The 24395-nt window shown below is 64.0% G+C and overlaps 2 protein-coding genes across 2 annotated transcripts; one reads left to right on the top strand and one right to left on the bottom strand.

The window, feature by feature from the left end:
- Positions 1-2343: 2343 nt before the first annotated feature.
- Positions 2344-18947, top strand: SRMS (src-related kinase lacking C-terminal regulatory tyrosine and N-terminal myristylation sites). Its single transcript, XM_061208875.1, is given in 19 exon segments — positions 2344-2536; positions 2539-2716; positions 6604-6661; positions 6663-6726; positions 6883-7049; positions 7689-7778; positions 8136-8226; positions 8312-8470; positions 8911-9092; positions 9189-9336; positions 9561-9707; positions 14306-14368; positions 14460-14546; positions 14712-14872; positions 14971-15028; positions 15336-15566; positions 16197-16358; positions 17576-17757; positions 18879-18947. Coding segments are annotated over 19 exon segments (2481 nt in total). The 5' UTR covers positions 2344-2352.
- A 2267-nt stretch (positions 18948-21214) lies between these two features.
- PPDPF (pancreatic progenitor cell differentiation and proliferation factor) lies at positions 21215-22630 on the bottom strand. The gene is made up of 5 exons (XM_061208557.1): positions 22491-22630; positions 21987-22067; positions 21691-21768; positions 21507-21603; positions 21215-21418 (listed from the first exon to the last, which is right to left on the bottom strand). Exons 2-5 carry the CDS (start codon positions 22039-22041, stop codon positions 21301-21303), a joined length of 348 nt encoding a protein of 115 aa, XP_061064540.1. The 5' UTR covers positions 22042-22067; positions 22491-22630; the 3' UTR covers positions 21215-21300.
- Positions 22631-24395: the final 1765 nt, after the last annotated feature.

Raw genomic sequence — 24395 nt, forward strand, 5'->3', positions numbered from 1 at the left:
ATGGGGTGCCTGAAGCTAGAACAGTTCGTAGCTTGCTCTCAATCCGGCTTCCAGCCCAGCCGTAGACCCCAGAGCCTGAGTGTCCTTCTGCACCCCTCCCCAACCTGGGTTCCCAGCTCTGAGTGTCTGTGGGAGGGGCCAGTGCACCCCACAGCTGGGCATAGCTGTGCTCCCAGGCTGGCAGGCCCTGACCACAAGGCTGGGCCTCCTTGGAGAAGGGACCAGCCACCCCCAAGGGCAGTGAGGCAGACTCAGTGGCTTCAGGGGTTGGGTGAATTCCAAACGGGAGCTGAGAGGCTGAGTGACTCGCCCAAGGCTGCTCTGCTAAGGGGCAGAGTGAGGTTGGGACCCAAGTTGGTCTCCCTCCCCAAATGCCAGGCCTTGACCTTCCTGGGCAGAGGCGGCACACCCTGGTCCTGGACACTACAGACAGGGTATCTGGGCTGAGGTGCAACAGAGACCAGGACCCAGGACTCCTGCCCTAAGTCCTGTGGTGGCCGGAGCCTGGGGCAGATTCAAGCTGCCTCTGGAGGGAACTCTAGCTCCAGACCTGGCTACGGGTCAGAGGTGTTTCCAGATGCCCACCATCTCTCAGGTGGAAAAGGCAGAGGGGCTGCTGGTGAACTCCTCCAAAGAAGCCTCCTGTCCTGGCCCTCCTACCCAGACCTACACCCTCCTCGCCTCCGAGACCCCCTACACTCCCCCGGCCCCAGGCCCACTTGCCCCCAACCGACCCCCACCCGCGCCCGCCTGCCCACCTCCGCCACACTACCCTAGTCCTCCGTCCCCCCAGCCCGCCTCCCCGCGCCCACTTGCCCTTCGTCCTGGAGCGGGCAGAGCAGTGCTGCCGACTGTGCGCAGGGCGGGGGTGCCCAGCCTTGCGCCGCGGCGTTCCGCGGGTTGCCATGGGGACCGCGGGCCTTTGTGACGTCCCGCCCCCCGGGGGTGGGGGGTGGGGGGTGGGGGGCGGGGTGGGCGCCCTCGACCTGAGGGGCTGCGGGCAGATCGCGCGGGGCTCGCTCCCCCGCCCCAGGACCCGACTGAAGGAACCGAGTCTCAGCCCCGGGCCCGCCCCCAGGTTTCAGCTCAGGCAGACCGTCCAGAGGCTTCGCTCCCTTCCCTGGGAACCTGGGGTGTCACGGCCCGAGCCCCGGCCGGGATGCCTCCTCAAGCCAAGGGACGCCACTTGCCTCCACCCCCTTGCAGGTCAGTGGTGGGGACCCTTCCAGGCTAGGGTGTCTGTCCCTGAGCTCCCCTCCCATTTTATTCCGTGGCAGGGCCTGCCCCTGAGTCAGGGGCAGGCCAGGTTACCACTCCCGGTAACCTCACTCTTGGGAGGAGGCTTTGCCGGGCTAAGCGCCCAACAGCCTGTCCTCTGGGTCCAGGCCTGGGAGGGAGTGCGTGGGTGCCCTGGGCGCTAACTCTGTAAGTTGTAGCTGTTGTTATGTCGTTATTTAGGGGTCTGAAACGCAAGAGTTGGATTATTTGGAAAGGGGGTACTATCTGAAGGTTGAAGGGGAGGCTGGCACCTGGAAAGTGGTGAGAGGAAGCCGCCTGCAGCCCTGCGGCCCACCCACAGAGAGGGGGTGGGCGGCAGAGCAGTCTCCCCTCCTGCTCTGGGTCAGGCATGTCCTGGACCTCTGCCATCTCTGGCCCCATCTTTTTTTTTTTTTTTTTTTTCTATTTCTTGTTCCTCAGCTAAATTTTTAAAATGAAACTTTCAGTTTTGAGATAATTGTGGATTCACCTGCAGTTGTAAGAAATAACACAGAGATCCCAAGCACCCTTTGCCCATTTCCCCCAAGGGGAACACCTAGCGGAGCTGTCCTACAAGATCACACCACGAGAGTGACCTTGACAGTCAAGTCGCAGACGTCTCCTTCCCCACAGGGATCTCCCCGCGTCGCCTTCTACAGCCCACGAGACTCCACCCACCACGGCCCCACCCACCGAGACCCCGCCCCATAGCCCCGCCCCGACGCCGGTTTCGGGGAACCCTCTTCCAGGCCCCGCCCCGACGCCGTCCTGGGACAGATCCTGCCCCAGACGCACGCGGCTCGGAGCGGTTGGGGACCAGTCCTGCCCGCGAGACACGCTAGAGGTCGAGGAGAGCAGCGGCCGTCGTGTGGCCGGGGCTGGAGGGCCACCCTGCGCTGGTGTGAGCACCGCAGGGAGCGGGCGGGGGGCCTCTGGAGCGACTCTCACCCGCCCACCCTGCGCCAGCAGGGGCGCCGCGCAGCCAGGCTCCAGCGCTCACCGTCGCGCCGCCCCTCCAGTTTCTCCCCGTCGGGGTCCCCGAGCCCCGCTGCTGCACCCTCTCCGTCCCCTGCAGGGCCTGGCGCGCCGGCGGGCATGGAGTCCTTCCTCAGGAAGCAGCTGACCTTCCTGGCCTTCTTCTGGGACAAGATCTGGCCGGCGGGCGCGCCGCGGTTGCCGGACCCGGACTCCGACGCCGACGTGGAGCCGGAACCCGCGGCAGCGGAGCCCCCCACCGCGGAGCCCTGCAACCCCCCGGCCCCCGCGCAGCTCTTCAGGGCGCTGACTTCACGGCGCGGAGCGCGGAGGAGCTGAGTGTCAGCCGCGGGGAGAGGCTGCACGCCCTCAGGGAGGAGGGCGGCTACATCCTCGCCCGCAGGCTCGCGGGCTGGCCCAGCACGGGGCTGGTGCCCATCACCTACGTGGCCGAGGCCGCCCCTGAGACGCTCTGGAACCAACAGTGAGTACCACCCCCTCTGCGGAGACAGGAGTAAGCCAGGATAGAGTCTGGGGACTGCACGTCCAGCATCACTCCTCCAGGCCCCGCCTCACAGTGGTGAGCAAGCAGAGAGGTGTGGTGCAGGGATGGTGTGCCTGGGCACCTGATTCCGCTAGGAGGGAAAGCGGCAGTGACTCTGGCAGGAGTGGTTAAGCCGAGCCGCGAGCTGGCTGGATGGTGTGTGTGCGTGCCGCACTCGCCAGGCCCTCCTGCTCGCACCCAGGGATTCAGCCCTGGCATCCAGCAATCTTTGCTGACGGGTCATTCCTTGGAGGGCAGGGGACTGGGGGCTGGGATGCAGTTCTGAGTGAGCCGGTGAGGACATGAGTGCACAGAGAGGCCATCCTCACGCAGTGAGGGGGTGAGGGGGTGACCCGGGGGTGGAAGGGGTGATAAGCCGGGTCAGAGAGATGTCTTCGCCCACCCTTCTCACCTGTCCACACTCACCTGGCCCCCTCCCTCCTGCTCTGGGCCAGGTATGGGGCAGACATGGCCCTGGCCTTTGGGATTGCTCCCAAAGAGGCTCGTTTGGGGGGTGGATACAGGTGGGGGAGCCCACCCATTCCCCTGAGTGCCCTCGGCCCCTAGGGCCAGGGCAGTCTACAGGTGGGGAGAGGCTGGCACAGGCACTTGTCTATTTGCATGCCAGTCTGTGATCATGGGGGGAAGCAGAGGCTGGGCACTCTTCCAGAGGAGGTGACCTCTTGGCGCAGGCTCAGGGTCCGCAGGACAGGGTAGCCTCCCGGCACAGCTGTGTGCCCGCGCTGAGCAGGGCCCTGCCATGTGGCTGTGGACACAGTACATGGGCCTCAAACGTTTGATCCACACCCTGGGCGTGGTCCTTACCTGTCTTTCTCCTGAATGTCTTGGCCACTGTAATCCCTGGCTTCTATTTATTTATTTTATTTATTTATTTTTGGCTGTGCTGGGTCTTTGTTGCTGCATGCGGGCTTTCTCTAGTTGCAGCGAGCAGGGGCTACTCTTCGTTGCGGTGCACGGGCTTCTCATTGTGGTGCCTTCTCGTTGCGGAGCACGGGCTCTAGGCGTGCGGGCTTCAGTAGTTGTGGCTCATGGGCTCAGTAGTTGTGGCTCGTGGGCTCTAGAGCACAGGCTCAGTAGTTGTGGCGCACGGGCTTAGCTGCTCCGCGGCATGTGGGATCTTCCCAGACCAGGGCTCGAACCCGTGTCCGCCACATTGGCAGGCGGATTCTTTTTTTTTTTTTTTTAACATCTTTATTGGAGTATAATTGCTTTACAGTGGTGTGTTAGTTTCTGCTTTATAACAAAGTGAATCAGTTATACATATACATATGTTCCCACATCTCTTCCCTCTTGCGTCTCCCTCCCTCCCACCCTCCCTATCCCACCCCTCTAGGTGGTCACAAAGCACCAAGCTGATCTCCCTGTGCTATGTGGCTGCTTCCCACTAGCTATCTATTTTACATTTGGTAGTGTATATATGTCCATGCCACTCTCTCACCCTGTCACATCTTACCCCTCCCCCTCCCCATATCCTCAGATCCATTCTCTAGTAGGTCTGTGTCTTTATTCCCGTCTTGCCACTAGGTTCTTCATGACCTTTTTTTTTTTTTTCTCCTTAGATTCCATATATATGTGTTAGCATACTGTATTTGCTTTTCTCTTTCTGAGTTACTTCACTCTGTATGACAGACTCTAACTCCATCCACCTCACTACAAATACCTCCATTTCGTTTCTTTTTATGGCTGAGTAATATTCCATTGTATATATGTGCCACATCTTCTTTATCCATTCATCCGATGATGGACACTTAGGTTGCTTCCATGTCCTGGCTATTGTAAATAGAGCTGCAATGAACATTTTGGTACATGACTCTTTCTGAATTGTGGTTTTCTCAGGGTATATGCCCAGTAGTGGGATTGCTAGGTCATATGGTAGCTCTATTTTTAGTTTTTTAAGGAACCTCCATACCATTCTCCATAGTGACTGTATCAATTTACATTCCCACCAACAGTGCAAGAGGGTTCCCTTTTCTCCACACCCTCTCCAGCATTTATTGTTTCTAGATTTTTTGATGATGGCCATTCTGACCGGTGTGAGATGATATCTCATTGTAGTTTTGATTTGCATTTCTCTAATGATTAATGATGTTGAGCATTCTTTCATGTGTCTGTTGGCAATCGGTATATCTTCTTTGGAGAAATGTCTGTTTAGGTCTTCTGCCCATTTTTGGATTGGGTTGTTTGTTTTTTTGTTATTGAGCTGCATGAGCTGCTTGTAAATCTTGGAGATTAATCCTTTGTCAGTTGCTTCATTTGCAAATATTTTCTCCCATTCTGAGGGTTGTCTTTTGGTCTTGTTTATGGTTTCCTTTGCTGGCAGGCAGATTCTTAACCACTGCGCCACCAGGGAAATCCCATCCCTGACTTCTAGATGGAGGGGGCGCCAGCTGGGGAACCCTCGGGGCAGAGACGCCTCTTCCCAGCCCCAGCACCAAGAGGTGATATGCTGGCTGAGAACAGGCCAGAAGCTGGTTGGTGAACAGGGCTAGCAAAGCTAGGCTCAGCTGCCCAGACCTCGCCCTGACGTGGGCCCCTGGTCTTGCACCAAGCTCGGTCTCTGCCGACCAGCAGCAGGTCTCAGCTTCATTCAGGCCACCTCCAGCATCTTGGGGGCCCCTCAGCGTTCCCACAGTCTCCTGGGGGATTTGCATCTGGGGGAAAAGCTTGATTCACAGGAACGTGCCTTCTGAGAGGACTCCAGGCCACCACCCCACACCCAGCCCTTCTGATGGGTAGGGGCCTACAGTCCCTCCAGGTGGAGGACGGACCCCGAGAGCAGCTCCTGGAGGCGGCTGGCAGGGTCCTGGGGGAGGGGAGGGGCTGCTGGGAGGAAGAGCTAATGACAGTGTGTCTGGGCTGAGATGCGAGGGCTGCCACACTCGTGGTGTCCTCAGCCCCAGATACCTGGCTCCTGTCCACAGGCCGGCGGGCCGGGGAGACCCCTCAACCCCCACAGAGAGGCTCACTGCTCTCCAGCTGCAGGGCCCCTGGTCTTGTCGCCCACTGCTGCACACCCCGGGGACAGGCTGCAAGAATGTCGCGGAAGGCGAGGTGTGCGCGGGGGCTGGGCCCTGCCCCCCAGGCCCTGAAGTGGGTCCAGGGGAGGGGTGGGGTGGGAAGCACTGCTGTCCTGGGAAGGTCCCCTGTAGCCCCTTCCCATGGGAGAGGCTCTCCTGGCTAGAGGGTCCCAGACAGCAGGCCTGGCTGCAGGAGGAGCCCGGCAGCCGCACGGGGCTGTGCCTCCTGCCCCCAAATCAGTGTGTTCCCAGCCTGCCATCCAGCCAGGGCTCGTCTTGGGGACCCACGTCCACAGGTCCTTGACACTTCCCCACGTGTCTGCTGATTTCCCCCCCTAACATACCCCAGGCCTGTGCCGCTCTGCCCCCCATCACCCCACCCCTTCCTGCCTCCAGCCTCAATCCAGCCCCCCAACTGACTCTGGCCCCTTCCCCGTAGCCCCCCAGGGTGGGCACAGGCCTCTGTGCCAGGGCAGGCCTGTCTCTGCCCCTGATGTGCCAGGCCCCACCCTCGCCCCAGGCTGCAGCAGTACCCGCCCGCTAGCTTTGCCTACCTGGTCCCCTCTTTGGGGGGTGCCCCCACCTTGTGTCCAGTCCCCGATGACTCCAGAGGCTGGGCCCTGGGGGCTGGGGCAGGTGTCGATCCCGGACTGGGTCCCCAGTACCGGGAGCCAGGTGTTCCTTCTCCCTGTCACCTGCACGGAGTGGGCCTCTGGGGCCTGACCCATGGTGGGCAGGGCTCGCTCGGGGCTGGGCCGGTGTGGGGACCGCTGTGCCTGCCCTTTGCAGCTGGTACTTCAGTGGCATCAGCCGAACCGAGGCCCAGCAGCTGCTCCTGTCCCCCACCCAACGTGCTGGGGGCCTTCCCCGTCCGGCCCAGCGAGAGCAGCCACGGGGACTACTCACTGTCAGGTACCGGGTGCCCTTGACCTTGGGGTGGTTGCTTCCCAGTCAGTGCCAGCCCCCAACCCACCTCGGGCCTGACAGTATGCATCACCTGGTTGGGGTGGCGGGAGGGTCAGGGCAGGCTGCAGCCAAGATGTGGCCTCCGTCTCTGTGCCCTCCCAGTCTGGGCCCGGACCAAAGTCCACCACTACCGCATCTCCAAAGCAGCCAACGGCAGCCTCTACCTGCAGAAGGACCAGCTCGTCCCCAGCCTGGAGGAGCTGCTGGCCTATTACAAGGCCCACTGGAAGCTGATCCAGAACCCACGGCTACAGCCCTGTGTGCCCCAGGTGGGCCCATGCCCACCCCCCTACCTGCCAGGTTGCCCCTCCTGAGAGACAGTCCAGCATGCGTCCAGCTGGCCTGCTCCGACCCTGGGTGCTGCCAGGGGGGGGGCCTGATGAAGCCTGGGAGCACCAGGTGCCCCAGTGACTCCTCCACGCTCTGGTAGATCCCTGTGGGTTATATTTCTTTTTTAAAATTAATTAATTAATTAATTTTTGGCTGCGTTGGGTCTTCATTGCTGTGCGCAGGCTTTCTCTAGTTGTGGCGAGCGGAGGCTACTCTTCGTTGCAGTGCGTGGGCTTCTCATTGCGGTGGCTTCTCTTGCTGCGGAGCATGGGCTCTAGGTGCGCGGGCTTCAGTAGTTGTGGCGCACAGGCTCAGTAGTTGTGGCTCGCGGGCTTAGTTGCTTCGCGGCACGTGGGATCTTCCCAGACCAGGGCTTGAACCCGTGTCCCCTGCATTGGCAGGTGGATTCTTAACCACTGTGCTGCCAGGGAAGTCCAGGTGTTATATTTCTATGGGATTCTCTGGGGTGGGGGGAAGATGAGGCCTGTAGGATGCCCTCCCACCCTGCCCAGCCCTGTAGAGCAGCCAGGAGGGGAGGGCAGGTTGGGAAAGGCATCTGGGGAAGGCGCCCACGGCAGCCCCAGGCCAGTGCGGAGGCTGTGGGAGGAGATGCCGGTGGGGATGGCGCCACACCTGCGCTGGAGCCGTGGTGCCTGCGCCTGTCCCAGGTGAGCAGTCCTGCCGGGGGGCCGGGCAGCCATCTGGTTCCTCTGGTCTCTTGGTGACAGTCCGGACGGGGATAGTAACAGTGTTTGTGGATGGATGCCTGCCGCCAGCAAAGGTGCCATTAGGTCTGGAAGCAATGAGGGCCAGGCCTCCGGAGGTCAGCACCTGGCCCCCTGCCCCGGCCGGGGCCAGAGCTGAGCGTGTGCTGGGGCGCAGGCGCAGGGAGCCAGAAGCCTGGGGCCCCAGGAGCAGCTGCCCGCTCTGCCTAGGGAGCCACAGGCAAGGCCCTGAGCGCCCCCCACGCCCGCAGAAGCCCTCTGAGCAGGGTGGGAGGGAGCGACCCCCTCTGAGCTCACCAGCGGAGGAAGCTGGGCGAAGGCTACTTCGGGGAGGTGCGGGAAGGCCTGTGGCTGGACTCCATGCTCCTGGCCGTCAAGGTCATCAGACCAGGTGGGTGGGGCCCCCTGGAGCCTGGGGCAGTGGCGGTGGGCAGCAGGTGGAGGGGCGGGTTCCAGAGCGCTGCCCTGTCCCACAGCTGACGTGAAGGTTGCCGACCTGGCCCAGGAGATCCAGACGCTCATGAGCCTGGGGCACGAGTGCCTCATCCGGCTGCACGCGGTGTGCTCCGCGGGCGAGCCGGTGTACGTCGTCACCGAGCTCATGCGCAAGGGCAGCCTGCAGGCCTTCCTGGGCAGTGTCGCGGTGGCCACACCTCCTGGCCGGTGGGGACGGGGACACTGCCCCTTCTCATGCGGGCCTTGGACGGTGCTCCAGGCCTTTTTACTGAACCCCGATCCTCCGAGGCCGAGACGGCTGTGGTGGGCTCTGGCCACAAGTGAGGTCAGGCCGGGTTCAGGCGCTGAAGCCTGTGGATCACCAGCCCTGTACTAGGTCATCGTGGACCCAGCCCGGCTCTGGGCACCCTCTCTCGACCTTGGCCCATTTCTGTCCCTGGTTGGAGACCCGGCCCGGCTGCCATGAAGCAGCCTGCATGGGGCGGGGGGGCAGCACAGTGCCCACTGCAGCCCTGGTGAACGGTGCCATCCTTGCCCATCTTAGAGCTGAGGACACTGGGGTGTGGAGGGCAGAGACTGGGGCAGATGCCTGCCCCCTGACTGTCAGCCCCAGCTGCAGGCCCCAAAGGCCAGGCCCTGAGCCCGCCCCTCCTGCTGACCTTTGCCTGCCAGGTGGCCGAGGGCCGGAGCTACCTGGAGGAGCGGCGCATCGTGCACCGGGGTCTGGCCGCCAAGCACCTGCTCGTGGGTGACGACCTGGCCTGCAAGGTGGCTGACTTTGGCCTGGCCCGGCTGCTCAAGGTCAGTGTGGGCTCTGGCCACAGGCCGCTGGGTGGCCAAGGGGCTTGGGGGGATGGCACCCCTCTGCCCACCGTGCCTCTGTCTCCCCTCGCCCAGGACGACGTTTACTCCCCACGCAGCAGCTCGAAGAGCCCCGTCAAATGGATGGCGCCCGAGGCAGCCAACTACTGCGTGTACTCACACGTCTGGTCCTTTGGGGTCCTGCTCTACGAGGTCTTCACCTACGGCCGGCGTCCCTACCAAGGTGGGCCTAGAGGCAGCACGGGGTCGGAGGCAAGGCATAGTCCAAGGGAGGACCTGTGGGAGCCCGAAGGAGGAAGCAGCCCCTGCCCCGGGGGTCGCTGAGCCTGGAAGGGGCACCGGGCCTGGAGGCTGAGTGCTTGGCAGGGTCACCCTGGAGGGCTCCAGGGTGACCCCCAGGCAGAGAGAGGCAGCCCCTGCCCAGCCCTTCTCCTCGCTCCTCCCCAGGAATGAGCAACCACGAGACCCTGCAGCAGATCTCGAGAGGGTACTGGCTGCCGCGCCCGGCCGCCTGCCCGGCCAAGGTCTACGCGCTCATGGTGGGGTGCTGGAGGGGCCGCCCCGACGAGCGGCCGGACTTCGCCACGCTGTGGGGTAAGCTGGGCGCCCCGCCCTCACGTGACCCCGCCCTCACGTCCCCCCTGCCCAGGCGCCCCCCTCGTGGGACAGTGTTTGCCGTCGACACGCCCTGGGATGCCTGATGCCCAGAACTGATGCCAGCCCGCGGTGCCTCTGGCCATGGGCCTCACGCCCTGACACATGCTGACACGCACAGCTTGTGTGCACGAGGCAAACACACGCAGACTCCTGCTCAGGCGAGGGGCTGGCATCTTCTGCCTGGATGTCCCTGGTGAGGGAGGATCTCAGCAGAGAAGTCCAGGTGGAGCCCGAGTTTGCTCTGGCCTCGGGGAGACGCTGGACGGAGAGGCCTTCTGCCCGTGCCTGCCGCCCTGAGCCCCAGTTTTCTCTGAAGTCCCGCTGTGGCCTTGTTGAAGCGGCCGGTGCTGGGGCTCAGGCAGGCCCGGGGCACCAGCCCCATGCGGCACAGGCTGGGCACGGACGCTACCTCCCATGGGCCTCAGCCCCCGAACCAGAACAGGAGCTGGAGTTGACAGTTCGGCCCACCAGCTGGTGGATCATGGCCGAGGAAGAGCTGGCCCCCATTTGGCCCAGGCCCCCACCCCAGGGCATCTTGGCACCCAGATCTGGGGACCCAGAGGAACACGACCCCTGGGCTATTGGCAGGAAGCAGCGGAGGCTGCAGAAGCCACGTCAACAGCCTTTCCCATCCCCCTGGGGCTGGAGCGGTGGGGTGGGAGTGAGCAGGGTCAGGCCACAGGAAGGTCAGACTGGTGGCTGGGTAACACTCCAGGGCCCAGGGCGGTTCTCTGCAGGTGGACAAAGGTCAGGGGGGCAGAGTGCCTCAGATGTGGGGTCCCGGGTGCTGGCCTGGCTGTGCAGGGTCGGCACGGGGGTGGGCGTGGGTGCCGTGGCGTGCGGGCACCCGGGCGACAACCGGCTCTCCTGGGAAAGGAAGCAGCCAGTTTCTGGGGTGTGACTGCTCCCATGGGGCTGATTTCAAGCCACGTCACGGCGTCACCAGATATGGAGCTGGCGGGACGTGCACTCTTGGCTCCACTGCCCCCTGCCGGCTCCGGTCCCACGAGATGGACCGTGGAGGGCGGGGACTGGGCAGGTGGGGTCTGCCTTCAGGGTTCCCTACCCCCCTCCTGGGAGCCCCAGGCTGGCAGCTGTGCCCCAGAGGCCTGTGCATGGCCGCCCAGCTCCTCAGTCCCTGGAGGGTCAGCTCTGCCCCGCAGCGGCCAGTTAGTCCTCACCATGACCACAGGTCCCACCCGGGGGCTGGCACCGGGCGGGGAAGCTGGGACCCTCAGGTGCAGATAAGTGACCCCCCCACCGGGGCTGCTCAGATGCTCAGAGAACAGAATCTGTGTAGGGTTGGAGAAATTGGCGGCGGAGGGGGGGCGGTGACACCTCGGGCAGAGGCAGCCCAGAGGGAGGAGGTGAGGACAGGCCACTTCAGGAAGGCCCCCAATCACCCTGGTTGTAGGTCAGAGCCTTGGACACCGTCCCCCTGACCCAGGCAGATGGGGGGAGGGGGCAGGAGGGTTTGGCCTGAGCCTTTTGGGACTCCGGGCAGCCAGGCCTCAGCTCTGACTTGGGCTACAGCCCCTGACCCCCCTCTATCCTGTCTTGGGAGAGCTGAGGGGCCCGAGGGTGAGGGCTGGAGCTGGGCTCCCCCGGTGCTGGGCGGTTCCCAGACCAAGCAGCAGGGTGTGGCTCGGGGCTCCGAACACATTGAAGGGCTCACTCTGTTTCCCGGGGACTGGGGTGCGTGGGGAGCAGAGCTGGCAGGCATCCTGCGAGGGGAGGAACGTGCTGGGCGGGGTGACAGGAGAGCCAGGTGTGCGTGGGGGTCACTGGCACACCCCTGGGGCGTGTCATCAGCACAAGCTGAACAGGTTTGGTGCTGGTGCCCTGGGAGGGACCAGCCTCGGATCCCTCCCGCTTCCCCGTGTGGTTCAGGCAGGACCTGGCACGTCTCGCCGAGGCCCCCCGGACACGGCTCACGGCTCACGGGTGGGGCCCAAGGCCCGAGGGGGCTGGAGCGTTCTGACCGCTCTGGCCGGCGGTGAGGGGTGGGCGTGTGGGGGTGAGGGAGCCTGACGGATGCCGAGCCCCTCGCCGCCCAGCTCCGCCCCTCCCCTCTGGGCCCTGCCCCTCCTTGGTCAGCGGGTTGCCCGTATGCTCACGAACTTGTTAAATACCTGTTGCTGATCTCAAAGTGAGGCGGGTGGTGCCGTAGTCTCTTCTCAATAAAAGGGAAAGCGCTAACCTGGTCATCCTCCTCTCAGCCCTTCTGTCGGGGGGGCAGAGTCCCTGGCACCCCAGCTTTCCGCTGGGGAGGAGGCGCCTGGGCCTTGGGGGAGCACCTTTGGGGGTGGGCAGAGAGGCAGCCCCCCCGGCCGTCCCTGAGTCCCGGCTCAGTCCCGGCAGCCCTGGGAGGTTGGGGAAGATGTGCCTTGCCCTTCACCCTCCAGCTCTGAGTCCCACGCCCCCTGGCTGAGTGCCCCCGTCTGATTGGTGACCCCACCCTCCTGGCACTTAGGTCTGACCATGTGGGCAGGGGCACCTGAGTGGCCGCTTGGGCAGGTTTCCCCCAGCGGGTGGGTAACAGCAGCGCCCAGACTGACCTGGCCCAGGGGGTTGGAAGATAGGTCGCCCTTGGTGTAGAGCCTAGGGTGCTTGGGGAGGCCTGGGAGGGGCATCTCTGGTGGCACAGGTGTGGCTGGCCCGGCTGCCTTGTCACAGGGAACTGAGCGGCGGCTCAGTGGGGCGAGGACGGCCTGTCAGGGTCAGCCCTGCCCACCTGCTGCTCCCAGCTGGACCAGAGAGGCGGTGAGGCCAGGTGGCCCAGTTCTGCCACTGCCCTGGCCATGGGGTCCCCGGGCCAGGCTCCCCTGGACCCCAAGTATGTGGGCCTCTGGGACTTCGAGGCCCGCACAGCCGAGGAGCTGAGCTTCCGGGCAGGGGACCTCTTCCACGTGGCCAGAAAGGAGGAGGAGTGGTGGCGGACCGTGCTGCTGGATGGGGTGGGCAGGGCCCTGGCCGAGAAGGAGACGGTGGGGTTGGAGCCGTGAGTGTCCCCGCGGCCCTCGTGGGTCACTCCAAGTTGCCCGTCCCTGGGCCCTGCAGGGCGTCTATCGGGACAGAGCTCTGCGCTGCTGTGGCTGGGCTCCGGGTGCGGGCAGGGACCCTGGGCTGCCAAGGAGGGGTGGCCTGTGGCTCTGTCTCCCTGCCCCCCCCAGTGGGGCTGGGCCTACTGTCCTGGCCTTGGGATCCCTGGCCGGGCTTCTGCTGTGTGACATCTGGGGATGGGGGTGCAGGGGCTCCGGCCCCTCCTCCGTGCCGGGACCCAGGGAAGGGCAGCCAGCTGACAGTGAGTCCGAGGCAGAGCCTGGGCCTTTCGGGGAGTGAAGCTTTGCTCACCTTCCAAACACCCGAAGCCAGCCTGCTGGCGTAGTCAGAGGGAGCGGGACGGCCACTGCGACAGGCCCGCCCGCGTGTGGGCCACGGACCTGCTGCCCGTACCAGCACGGCTGCCCGTCGCTGGCAAGGTGGTTCCCAGAGACAACTGTGGGCCTGAGGGCTGCCCAGCAAGCTTGGGCCACAGGCACAGCCCGGCGTGCGTGTGTCCACGCGACCCCAGGTGGTTCCCTGAGCTCTGGACGGGAGGGTCTGGCGGAGGGCCCATGGCCCCCCCGTGTGCCTGTGCACCCCACTGATGGAGCACCTGCTGTGTGCCGGAGCCGACACGGGCAGGGTGCCCCCTCCTGGGGGGAGACACGTCAGCACGGCGCAGACAGGACCATCTCAGGCAGGGCCCCCGACAGTGATAAGGCAGGGGCCGGCACTGCCAGTGCAAAGGCCCCGGGCCCTGGGAACCCAGCACATTCGAGAAGTGGAAGGAGATGGGGTGGTTGGCGGGGGGTGGAGCAAATGGGAGAGATTCCAGAGGTGCTGGGTTGGTGGGGGTGGCCCGCGGACCCCACGGGGCTCAGTGCTGGGCAGTGGTCTTCTGTGCAGGGACCCACGTTCCAACGGGGCCTGAGGGAGCCGAGGGTGCAAAGGGCGGGGCGGCTGGCAGCAGAGGTCCCCTGGGAAACTCCGCAGGCCCAGCCCTGCCCTGGCGCTGGGAGCTGGGGTGTGAGAATGCCTGTGGACGTGTGTGGGTGCATGTGCGTCCCCAGGTCCCACGGTGCTAGAGCATGGCGTGCCTGTGGCCCGGGTGCAGAAGGTGGCCACAGAGTCACAGAACGATGTGGTCCAAGAGCATGGCCACAGAGCCACATCCGAGGTTGGGGAGGGTTGCTGTACCCACAGGATGGGGGGGCTCTATCCCCACAGTCGGGGGACAGTCCAGGAAGGGTAGTGGGAGGGGCCTTCTCCACTTCTGGGTCACCAGGGTCTTTCCTGGGGTCCAGAACTGGCCACTTGGGACATTAGGGGTCGGTGATGGGCAAAGAAGGGGCCTTTGGGTCAGTGAGTGTCGGCGGGCAGCTGTGGGCCGGGGTTGGGGGCACGAGGAGGCAGAGTATCAGGTGTGGGCTGGGACTCAGTGGGGGGCACAGGCGGGGGTCCGTGCCGCTCAGGGTCCCCCCGCCCCGCAGGTGGTTCTTTGGCCGGATCTCTCACTCGGAAGCCCTGCACCGACTGCAGGCCGCGGGCAACGAGCTGGGGGCCTTCCTGATCCCGGTCAGCGAGAAGCCGGGCGCCAACTGCGTCCTCTCGGGTACCCGCTTCCCGCCCCTGCCTGCTCCGCAGCCCCACCTGGGCCTGACTTTGGGCTCCTGGTCGCTAAACCCTTCGTGCATGCAGAGCCCGGCCCCGGCCTGTCCCCTCCGCTGCGCTGTGACGTCCAGGCCCTGCTCTGGGAGCTCTGACCGTCAGTGGGTGCAGGCCCCGCGGCCGGGGCGCCTTCCCCGGGGTCTGGCCGGTTCTCTCCTCTCCGCATCGGGGGCACCCCTGCCAGTGGGCCCCTCTCAGCGCCTGTTCACAAGCGTCCCCTCCATCCAGTGCGGGACCAGCAGACCGTTCGCCACTACAAGATCTGGTGGCAGGACGGCCAGTTGCACCTCAACGAGGCTGTGTCCTTCCCCAGCCTGCCCGAGCTTGTGGACCACCACAAGGCCCAGAGCCTGTCCCACGGCCTGTGGCTGACCTCGCCCCGCCGAAAGGTAGGCCCCCTGCCCCCTACAGGGACGCAAACCCTCGGGTGGAGGTGGGTGTGGGTCCTGACCCCCTGACTGGCTGGGGGACCCCTGGGGACACTCAGCCCAGGGACTCTGGCTACGTGGGAACCGTGGTTGTACAGAGCCGGGCGCGGGGGGACGGTGGGCAGGGGACGTGCCCTCCTTTGCCCAGTCACTCTCACCCTTGGGCCAGCTAGAGGTCAGCTGTGCTCCTGCTACGTCCTGAGTCTCTCTGGGCTGGTGGGAGCTTGGGCCATGTGCCCCGGCGAGCAGCCAGACAGGAGTTTTGTCTGAGTGGCACTCAGGCCAGTGTCACTGGCCCAGAGCAGGTGCGGGGGAGGGGGGGGTGGTGGCGTTTGTTTGCAGGACACAGCAGGGGTCAGCCAGGCTTGGGGCAGCCCCTGGGAGAGCCTGACCACGTGCCGGACACTGGGACCCTCCCAAGCAGGACATGGCCCTACATTTGAGGATAGACCAGGGGCTGACTTCCGGAGGACGGGTGCCCCCGCCCTGTGTCCCTGCAGCATAAGCCGGAGCCCCTGCCCCACTGTGACAACTGGGAGAGGCCGCGGGAAGAGTTCACGCTCTGCAGGAAGCTGGGCTTCCGGCTACTTTGGGGAGGTCTTCGAAGGGCTCTGGAAGGACAAGGTCCGAGTGGCCATCAAGGTGATCGTCCGAGGTGAGCGGGCTCCAGGCCACGGACTTCTGGCTTTACTCATGGGGGTGGGGCAGCCCACCAGCCCTGGGCCCTGACACCCCGCCGACCACTCGCCGCCCTAACTTGGATCACCTGTGGCACCTACCGCAGTGTCCAGGTGGCATTCTCCTTTCATGCTGTTACCTAAATGCATTTATCTTAAAAGGGACTTTTAAATTCTTAATATAAATGGAAGGAAATCCATTAAAATAAGTAGATCACTGGAAATCTGAAAAGGTTCATCTAAAATCTTCTTGGGACCCACCAAAGGTTGGGATCGCCCACTTCAGGAACCAGGGGCCCAGGGGTGCAGGGGAACACACTTGGGAGGGGGTGTGCCAGCTCCACGTCTGGCTTGGGCAGGCGTAAACCACATGGGGGTGTCTGTGGTCCCCGGGGTGTGGGGAGAGCAGCTGGTGGGCACAGCGGACCCTTGTGTGAACAGCGGGGACCAGGCTGTGTCTGCCCTGGCATCCTGGCTTGGGAGCTGGGGCGTCGGGGAGGGCGCCCACATTTCCTGAGCCGCTGCCGCGTGCGGGCGGGGGGGTGGGTGGGACGGGCCCAGCTCCTTCGAGGGCCGCACCCAGCGAGGCCGCCCGCCTGCCCCGACAGCTGACCTTCTGCGTCAGCGCACGTTCCAGTTGGAGATCCAGGCCATGAAGCAGCTGCGGCACGAGCACATCCTGGCACCGTACGCTGTGGCGCCCGTGGGGGACCCCGTGCACGTCATCGCAGAGCTCCTGCCCGAGGGGAGCCTGCTGGAGCTGCTGCGGCGTGAGGGGGCCAGAATGACTCGTGCCCGCTGGAGGGAACGGGAAACAGGCACAGAAAGAGAAAGAAAACCCGACCCCCCCCCCCCCCCGGCATACCATTCACCAGACAGCCTGGGATTGCTCATCAGCCTTTTCTGTTTTAAGAAAGGATTTAAAATATCTTGTGATAAATGTACCATCCGTTCATTGCAGGAATTTGACAAAATACAGATAAGAACAAAGACAAGAAAAGCCACTCATCATTCCTACACCTACGGTGAACTGAGGCCATTTTAATCAAATGCTTGGTGTGGCCTCCCACTTCTGGAACACACAGGCCTGGTTCTCACTGCTGTTTCCTCTTCCTAGAAGGCACTGTCTTTGTCTGCTTACGCACCCACACTCGCACACGCACACACACACTCGCACACCACGTATCTCGTTGATGCACAGACCTCATCATCTATAACAAGTCCCGTTATTTCATTTAACCCCCAAACCAGACAATCGCAGCCAATTCGTGGAGGCGCCATTGTATGTAGATGCAGCCCAATTTCAGAGACGCTGAAATGGCACCGTAGGATAAATAACATCCAGTATGCATATGTGTGTATCTGGGGGTATATTTTATTTTATTTATTTTTAACATCTTTATTGGAGTAAAATTGCTTTACAGTGCTGTGTTAGTTTCTGCTGTACAACAAAGTGAATCAGCCATATGCATACATATATCCCCATATCTCCTCCCTCTTGCGTCTCCCTCCTACCCTCCCTATCCCACCCCGGGGGGTATATTTTAATACGGCAACATTTGCAGTGCTTTTCACTTCATCACTGCAAGCAGTTTCCTGTATCACTAATTGTTCATCAGAAATGAAATCCTGACGGTCTGTGCACCACCACGCGGGTGTGCCACGTCCACTCAGGCGCCTGTTGTTGTTGAAACCTTTTGAGGTTTTTAACCGTGTAAATAATGCTGTGATGAACATCTTTGTACATACATCTTTGAGTTCCTATTGCTTCAGTGTGGATTCCCAGAAGGAAATTGCAAAGGGTATGTATGGACTGTGGTAGCTCTGATACCTAACAGCCCTCCACAAGGGCTGCAATGGATCCACAGTTCCAATTTTAAATCAGGCCATCTGCCCTTTGTCCCAGCCCCACCCCTGAGCGCAGGAGTCTGCAGAGGACGTGGCCCTGGCTGGCCCCACTCACCCTGGCCTCCCCTGGCCTCTGCAGACTCCGATGAGAAAACCCTGCCCATCTCGGAGCTGGTGGGCATTGCAGCACAGGTGGCCGAGGGCATGTGCTACCTGGAATCGCAGAATTACATCCACGGGGACCTGGCCGCCAGGAACATCCTCGTGGGGGAAAACAACATCTGCAAAATCGGGGACTTTGGGCTGGCCAGGCTCATCAAGGTAGGGCCAGGGGAGGGTGGAGAGCAGAGGGTGCAGGGAGCTGGAGGTTCCCGTGGGCCTCCCGCCCTCAGGTGACATGTGGGCTGTGGAGCCCGAGCTGGGTCTTTTTTTTTTTTTTAATTTATCTTTGGCTGCGTTGGGTCTTCGTTGCTGCATGCGAGCTTCCCCTAGTTGGGGCGAGTGGGGGCTACTCTTAGTTGTGGTGCACGGGCTTCTCATTGCGGTGGCTTCTCGTTGCACAGCACAGGCTCTAGGCGCGCAGGCTTCAGTAGTTGTGGCATGTGGGCTCAGTAGTTGTGGCTTATGGGCTCTAGAGCGCAGGCTCAGTAGTTGTGGCACACGGGCTTAGTTGCTCCGCGGCATGTGGGATCTTCCCGAACCAGGGATCGAACCCGTGTCCCCTGCATTGGCAGACGGATTCCTAACCACTGTGCCACCAGGGAAGCCCCCGAAGTTGGGTCTTAATGGGATCAGGAGGCTCCTGGGAGGGCAGTGCAGGCACTTGGATGAGTCCAGGAGGACACCTACGTGGGGCCAGCTCGGGCGCCCAGAGGCTGGGGGCAGGGAAATCCCTGCTGACTGGGTGGGCAGCACAGCAGGGCAGGGCGCGCAGGCGGCAGGGCGTTGGGGGGAGCAGGCCCCTCACTCGCCCTTGGCCAGTGTCCTGCTTCCGTGCTCAGCCTGGCGCAGCAGGCAGGTGATACCAGCACCTCCGGGACTCCCAGTCACACACACAGAAATTGAGGGGTTCCTTTAATCGTGATGCCCCAGAGCTAAGTGTCACCATTCCAGTGTGCCCAGTGTCACGCCAGCTTAGCTGCTAACCCACCACCCCTCCCGGTGTCTCCTCGCAGCTCATTTCTGGAGGAACTCTGCCCCTTGTCCTGGGAAGCTCTCTGCTGGGTTTTGTGACTATGGTCCTCTGGGGCGGGGCCTGTTGGCATCTGGGGCGGGTTCTGCCTGCTCAGCTCCGGCAGCACGAGTCCCAGGAAGCCCTGACGCAGTGTGGGTCCCGACCGCACACTTGCCCACCAAGCACCAGGCTCCCTGAGCCTGTCCACGCTGCGGGGAGGGAGGGTGCAGGCAGCCCCCAGGCCCGCCCCCAGCATGTCTGATTGCAGAAGAACGTCTACCCCTCCCATGACCACAGCATCCCTTACAAATGGACCACCCCCGAGGCACCCTCCTGAGGGCATTACTCCATCAAATCTGACATCTGGTCCTTCGGGGTTCTCCTCCATGAGATTTTCAGCAGGGGTCACATGTCCTATCCAGGTACTGGGCGCCCAGTGTTGCCGACTGCGGGCAGGGCGGGAGGGGGCCGTCACCTGGACACGGCCCCTGCACCATTCACTGGGTGCCTGATGCCTTCCAGGCGTCACCGTCCAGAGGGAGGGCGTTAGAAGTGACTGCCAGGGATGCAGAGGGCGAGGGCACAGCCCAAGGCTTCCTGGGGGGGGGGGGACGGCACTGGCCTCCCTGCCTCCACAGCCCCTCTTGTCCTGCCCGCCACAGGCATGTCCAAACCTTCCTGAGGGTAGAGGCGGGCTACCGCAGGCCCTGCCCCCTGGAGTGCCCGACCACCACACACAAGCTGATGCTCTCGTGCTGGCACAGGGACCCCGAGCAGAGGCCCTGCTTCAAAGGGCTGCGGGAAAAGCTCTCCAGCCTCAGAAGCTGCTCTGAGTCGGCCGCCTCCTTGCCATTGCCTGAAGGCCAGGCCAGCCCTCGTGAGGGGCCTGAGCGACCTCGGATCATGGGAGTGGGCTGACCCAGATTTACTGAGGATTTGCTAAAGGTACCGACAGCTCCCAGAACCAGCCGGACACTCCCGGGAAGGGGCTCGGGCAGCCCTGGGCTCGCCCGTTGCCCAGTGCAGCCAGGAGCTGGGACTGCCCCTTCGCCTGACACCAGCTCCTGGAAAGTGCTGGGACCTCCACAGCCAACACCTGCCCTGGGGCTCCAGGAGCCAGGTTGCCCCTCTTTCCTAAGGGAGTGGACCTGTCCCTGGTCCTGACCCAAAGCCCACCAGCTGTCAGAACCAGGGCTGAGCCTCCCTGGCCGTGCGTGGTGGGGACCTAGGCTTTGGCTGCACTCCCTTTGCCCTCTGGCCTTGCCTGAGACCTGGATATAAGGGGGCGTGGACCCCCCAGTCCTCTGTGGAGACAGGGGCACTGACGCCTGCTCCCTGGGGCCAGCCGCTGTTCCTATCCAGCTGCCCCAGCAAACAGCAGCTGCCACCGGGGGGTCTGGGGGCCACGTCTGGACACTGACCCAAAGGACTGGGTGGGGGTCAGGCTAACCGTGCCTGGACACACTGAGGGCAGGCAGGACAGAAGGTGCAGCCTTTGGGGGCCACTAGCCACCCAAATGCCTTGGGATGGACTCCTGTGACTTAGAGCGGAACTAGGGTGGGGTGGCCAGCTGAGCCCAGCCCGCTAACCAGTGGAGACCACCCCTCTAGGCCCCCGCCCTCACACCAAGCCTCGGTCCACTCCCTCTCCTGACCCCCAGGCCCCGGTCAGTCTCCGCCCGCCACTGAGGCATGTGGACGCCACCAGCCTACCCCCCCCCCCGCCTGCCCCCAGGAGGCCAGCAGAGGATGAGACCACTCCCCAGCCATACACAGACCTCCCGAGTAGGACTCTGCCCAAAGCTGGGCTGCCCCGGGGCGGGGGCCCGCTAGGGCCTCCCACACCCCCTTCCCCTCACCCTTAAAGTTTCGGCTGCCCGGGGCCACGGACCCCCAGGGTTGGGAGGTCCTGCCCACAGTGTGCCTTACGAGAGGCTACAGGAGACGACGCCCTTACTGGGAGACACGTGGGAGAGAGCAGGGTGCGTGGGCTGCTCCACACCAGGCTGAGGACGGCCTTCCCGAGGTCTTTCGAGGGCGCCGGGCCCCGTGTCTGAGGGCTCCGGACCCACGCCAGAGACCCTGCCTCCTGCCGTGGCAGCAGGGGCCGAGGCGGGCTCCCTCAGAGGACCCTGACCTCAGTGGCTGCCCTGGGAGCTTCTGGGCCCGCCCCCGGACTGCCCGCTCTCCCCGGCTCCCCAGAATAGCAAGGCGCCGCCCCTTCTCAGATACAAGGCGCCACACTCAGCGGAGCTGTCCGCCCACGTGAACCTGAGCCAGACCTCAGAGGTTCACGCCATGAGCTCCATGCCACCCCCTGGGGAGGGACCCCAGGAAGGCCCAGCTCCCCGTCACCCAGGAAGTGGGAAGGTTGAGGGGCTGGTGACTTCTCCCACGGGGGTGGGGGTGGCATGGAGCTCACACACACACCATGTGGCTGCTGGCTGCTTGGAGTTTATTTTCTACTTGGTGCAAGGCACAGGTTAGGGGGTGCCGGGAAGGCTCTCATGTGGCTTGGATAGTAAAGAGTGGGGTTCTCTCAACTTCCTTTTTGGTGTTTTGCTGTTTTGATATTAAAAACCCAACTGCTTCTGTTGGCTGCAGCCTGCTCACTCTCAGGGAGGGGAAGGAAGGGGGGCTCTGATGAGCCTAGCGCCTTGGGAGGAAGCCCGGCAGCTGGTGGTGGCCACTCAGGACGGGGGCCTGTAGTTGGTTTGGCCAGGCTGGCCGCCAGGCTGCTGCTTCCCCACGGCTTCCCGAGCCAGGTCACAGGTGATCGTGCCGGTGGAGGCCTGGGCTGGCTCTGAGCTGGGGGAGAGCACGTGGTCAGAGGCTGCTACCACCTGCCCCTTCCCCACTCCCCACCCCCCACTGGCCCCCAGGAAGGCGGACTCACTGCTCTGGGGACTCCAACACTGTGGCCATGAATGGGAGAGTGGACTTCCGGAAAAAGAAGCTAGCCCACCAGTGTCCCGGGTCAGCTCTGGGGAGACCTGAGAGAAGCAAAGTGAGGCCAGGGTGCTGCTGCCCGCCCCCTCCAGTCAGTCCCTGGGGACAGCCAGGGGTGGATCTGCGCTCACCGGGGTGGCGGGGGATGCCTTCCCCAGGGTACTCGGCACTTCCGCAGGAGCTGTTACTGGAAGTGGAGCCCAGGCGGCCTGGAGAAAAGAAGCCAGGTCAGCTCCACAGGGCACTGAGCCCCCAGCCCACCGGACCAAGAGCTGGCTTTGCCTGCAGCACAGGGCCGGTGCCAGGGGTCCTTAGCCGCTCACTCCCCACTCGGATACGGATTCTCAAGGAACTGGAGCTGACACCACAAGCTGGGTGGGGGAGCCCGGGTCAGACTTGCGGGGGGGCGGGCAAGGGGCTTACTTACGCCGGTAGTAGTCGTGGGTGGCCACGAGCGAGCCGCTGGAGGGGATGGCTGCCATGCTCTTGCTTGTGGGCTGGTGGAAACCTGCGCACGCGGGGGTCGGGAGCCCCTTCGGTCACCGCTGCCTCTCGAGAAGGGCACTCCCCACCCGAACCCCAGGGTCAGCCGCGTGGGCTCTCGGGAGGGGAGGAGGCCGGGTTTGTTTACCGAGCCGAGGCGGGGCTCCGGAACTCCGGGACCGCCCTCTCCGCGCGGGCGGCTCTAACCAGCCCGAACAGGCCGCGCGGGACAACAAAAGCGCTTTGTGCGCGGGGCCGCCGGCCTGGGGCTCCGGGAAGCGGCCCTGCCTGCAGCCGGCGCGCTCCCAGCTCCGCGCCCCGGGCCCTGCCCGCCGCCCCCTCCCCACCCGCGCCCTTCGGTCCTCCCGGACGCCGGGCGGTCCGCCCCGCCAGCCGTAGCTCCCATTCGGGCCGCTAGACCCCACCCACGCGCCGCCCGGGTCCTCACCTCGGCGGCGACCCCTCGCGGGCCTCGGCGCTCGGTCACGGACGGCGGGGACCGGGGCGCTAGGCCACTGAGCCCATCTGCGAAGGTGACCACGGCCGACGGCTCCACGACCCAGACGCGCGGGGCGCGCACGCGCGGACGCGCCCCCTTATATGGCGGCACCGCCCCGCGCCCTGCGAGCCCCGCCCCGATCCCGGCCCCGCCCCAGCCCCAGCGAGGCCCCGCCCCTGCTAAGCTCCAGTCCCGCCCAGGACCCCTGCGAGGCCTATTAGGCCCCGCCCCAAGCTCAGCCTGGCCCCGCCCCCGTGGGCTGACCCTAGCTGGCCGCCCCTGGAGGAAGTCCAGCCCTGCAGCGTCCGTCTGACCTGGGCTCCCCGGGCAGCGCATCCCGGCCTGGCCTGGGCTTGGGGTGGTTAAATAACCGCTGCCCCAGTCCTAGAGCAGGGCCTGTCTCCCTCCCACCTCTCGTCCCACCTTCCCGGGCCCTGGCCATCCTTTTGGACCCAGGCCCGCTGCTGGTCCAGCCTGTCTCCACCTTTCCAGCTCCGTGGAGGCGGCGGGGGTGCCGGACGGTGGTCCCTGCACTTCCGGTCTGTTTCTGCCGCTGCCCACAGTCCTGGGCTGAGCCCCGCAGGCCCAGCCCCCGCAGTGCCCCGCCCCCGCAGTGCCCCTCTGCTCTGGCCTTCTCTGCTCAGGATGGGGCACTCCCCACTCTCACCCATATTGGGGGGGCATCTGCTTGCGTGTGCCCAGCCCTCAACCAGACGTGGGCCCCCGCCAGCGGGTGCCCTCCCCCAGCTGTCGGCCTGGGCGGTACCCAGAACGAGCTGTGTGCCTCTAGCTTTCCAGCCCTTCAGGGACTTCATTGCAGATGGGAAGCTGGGGAGCCCACCCATGTCTCCTTCACAGCTCTGGGGGCTCTGGAACCCACTCCCCGTTCTCAGCTACAGCTTGCATCCAGCTGCTTGCAAGGCGTGGGTGGGGGAGGAGGGAGAGAGGAAAGGAGGGCAGGCAGAGGGGGAAGCTTATGTCAGGGGTGGGGTAAAGACCTCTGTTTGGGGATGTCTCCAGTAGCTGGAGGCCAGGCCCGCAGTTTTGGGCAGCCCCAGAATGTTCCCTGCAGTGCCTGGGCCCTGCCACACCCTGGCTCTTCAACCAGGAGGAGGACTTCCTTTCCAATGTGGAAATCAGCCTTCCCCCCCAACCCCCAGCCTCCCTCTGTAGGGAGGGGAAGTCCCCCTGTCCTCTCCCTGGCTCTTTGGCACTAGGCCCTGGCTGGGCAGTCTCGCGCCTGGTGGCTGAGAGGGTCTCAGGAGATCTGTGGCGGCTTCGGTGGGGGGCCATCAGGAAGATCCCCTAACCCCCTGGGCTGGGCCCTCCATGTCCTCACACCCCCTCAAGGACCCCTCCAGGATTCCTGAACCTCAGTCCAACTTCTCATTCAGGAGATGGAGAAACCGAGGCCCCAGGAGGGGAGCGGCCTTGCTGCCCCTGGATGTGACCCTTTATTGGGCTGGGTGGGGGTCAAGGCTGCTGACCTCCTAACTGCGACCTGGCTTGGGTTGCAGTGTGGCCAGGGGACTCTGGAGGAGGGGCAGCTACCTGGCCCAGGTGACTCTCATTCCTTCTCGACCTCCTCCGTCTCTTCCTGGGGTCCCCATGGACTGGGCCCCTGCTGGTCACTGGGAAAAGGACAGTTCCAGCGTCTCTCCCTGCCACCCATCCAGCCGCATCTTTCATGGGCTTCCAAGATAACCGTGGTTCACAGCGAGGGTCAGCTGGATTGCTCATACCCGTGAGACAAGACCCTGAAGGAGAGGCGCGTGGCCCCCCAAGCCCTCACCCCAACCTCCCTTCACAGCCAGAGACCTTTGTTTCCCAGGGTCACCACAGGCACGGCCTGGC

Source organism: Eubalaena glacialis, chromosome 13, assembly GCF_028564815.1.
Source record: "Eubalaena glacialis isolate mEubGla1 chromosome 13, mEubGla1.1.hap2.+ XY, whole genome shotgun sequence".
In the NCBI taxonomy this organism is placed as follows: domain Eukaryota; kingdom Metazoa; phylum Chordata; class Mammalia; order Artiodactyla; family Balaenidae; genus Eubalaena; species Eubalaena glacialis.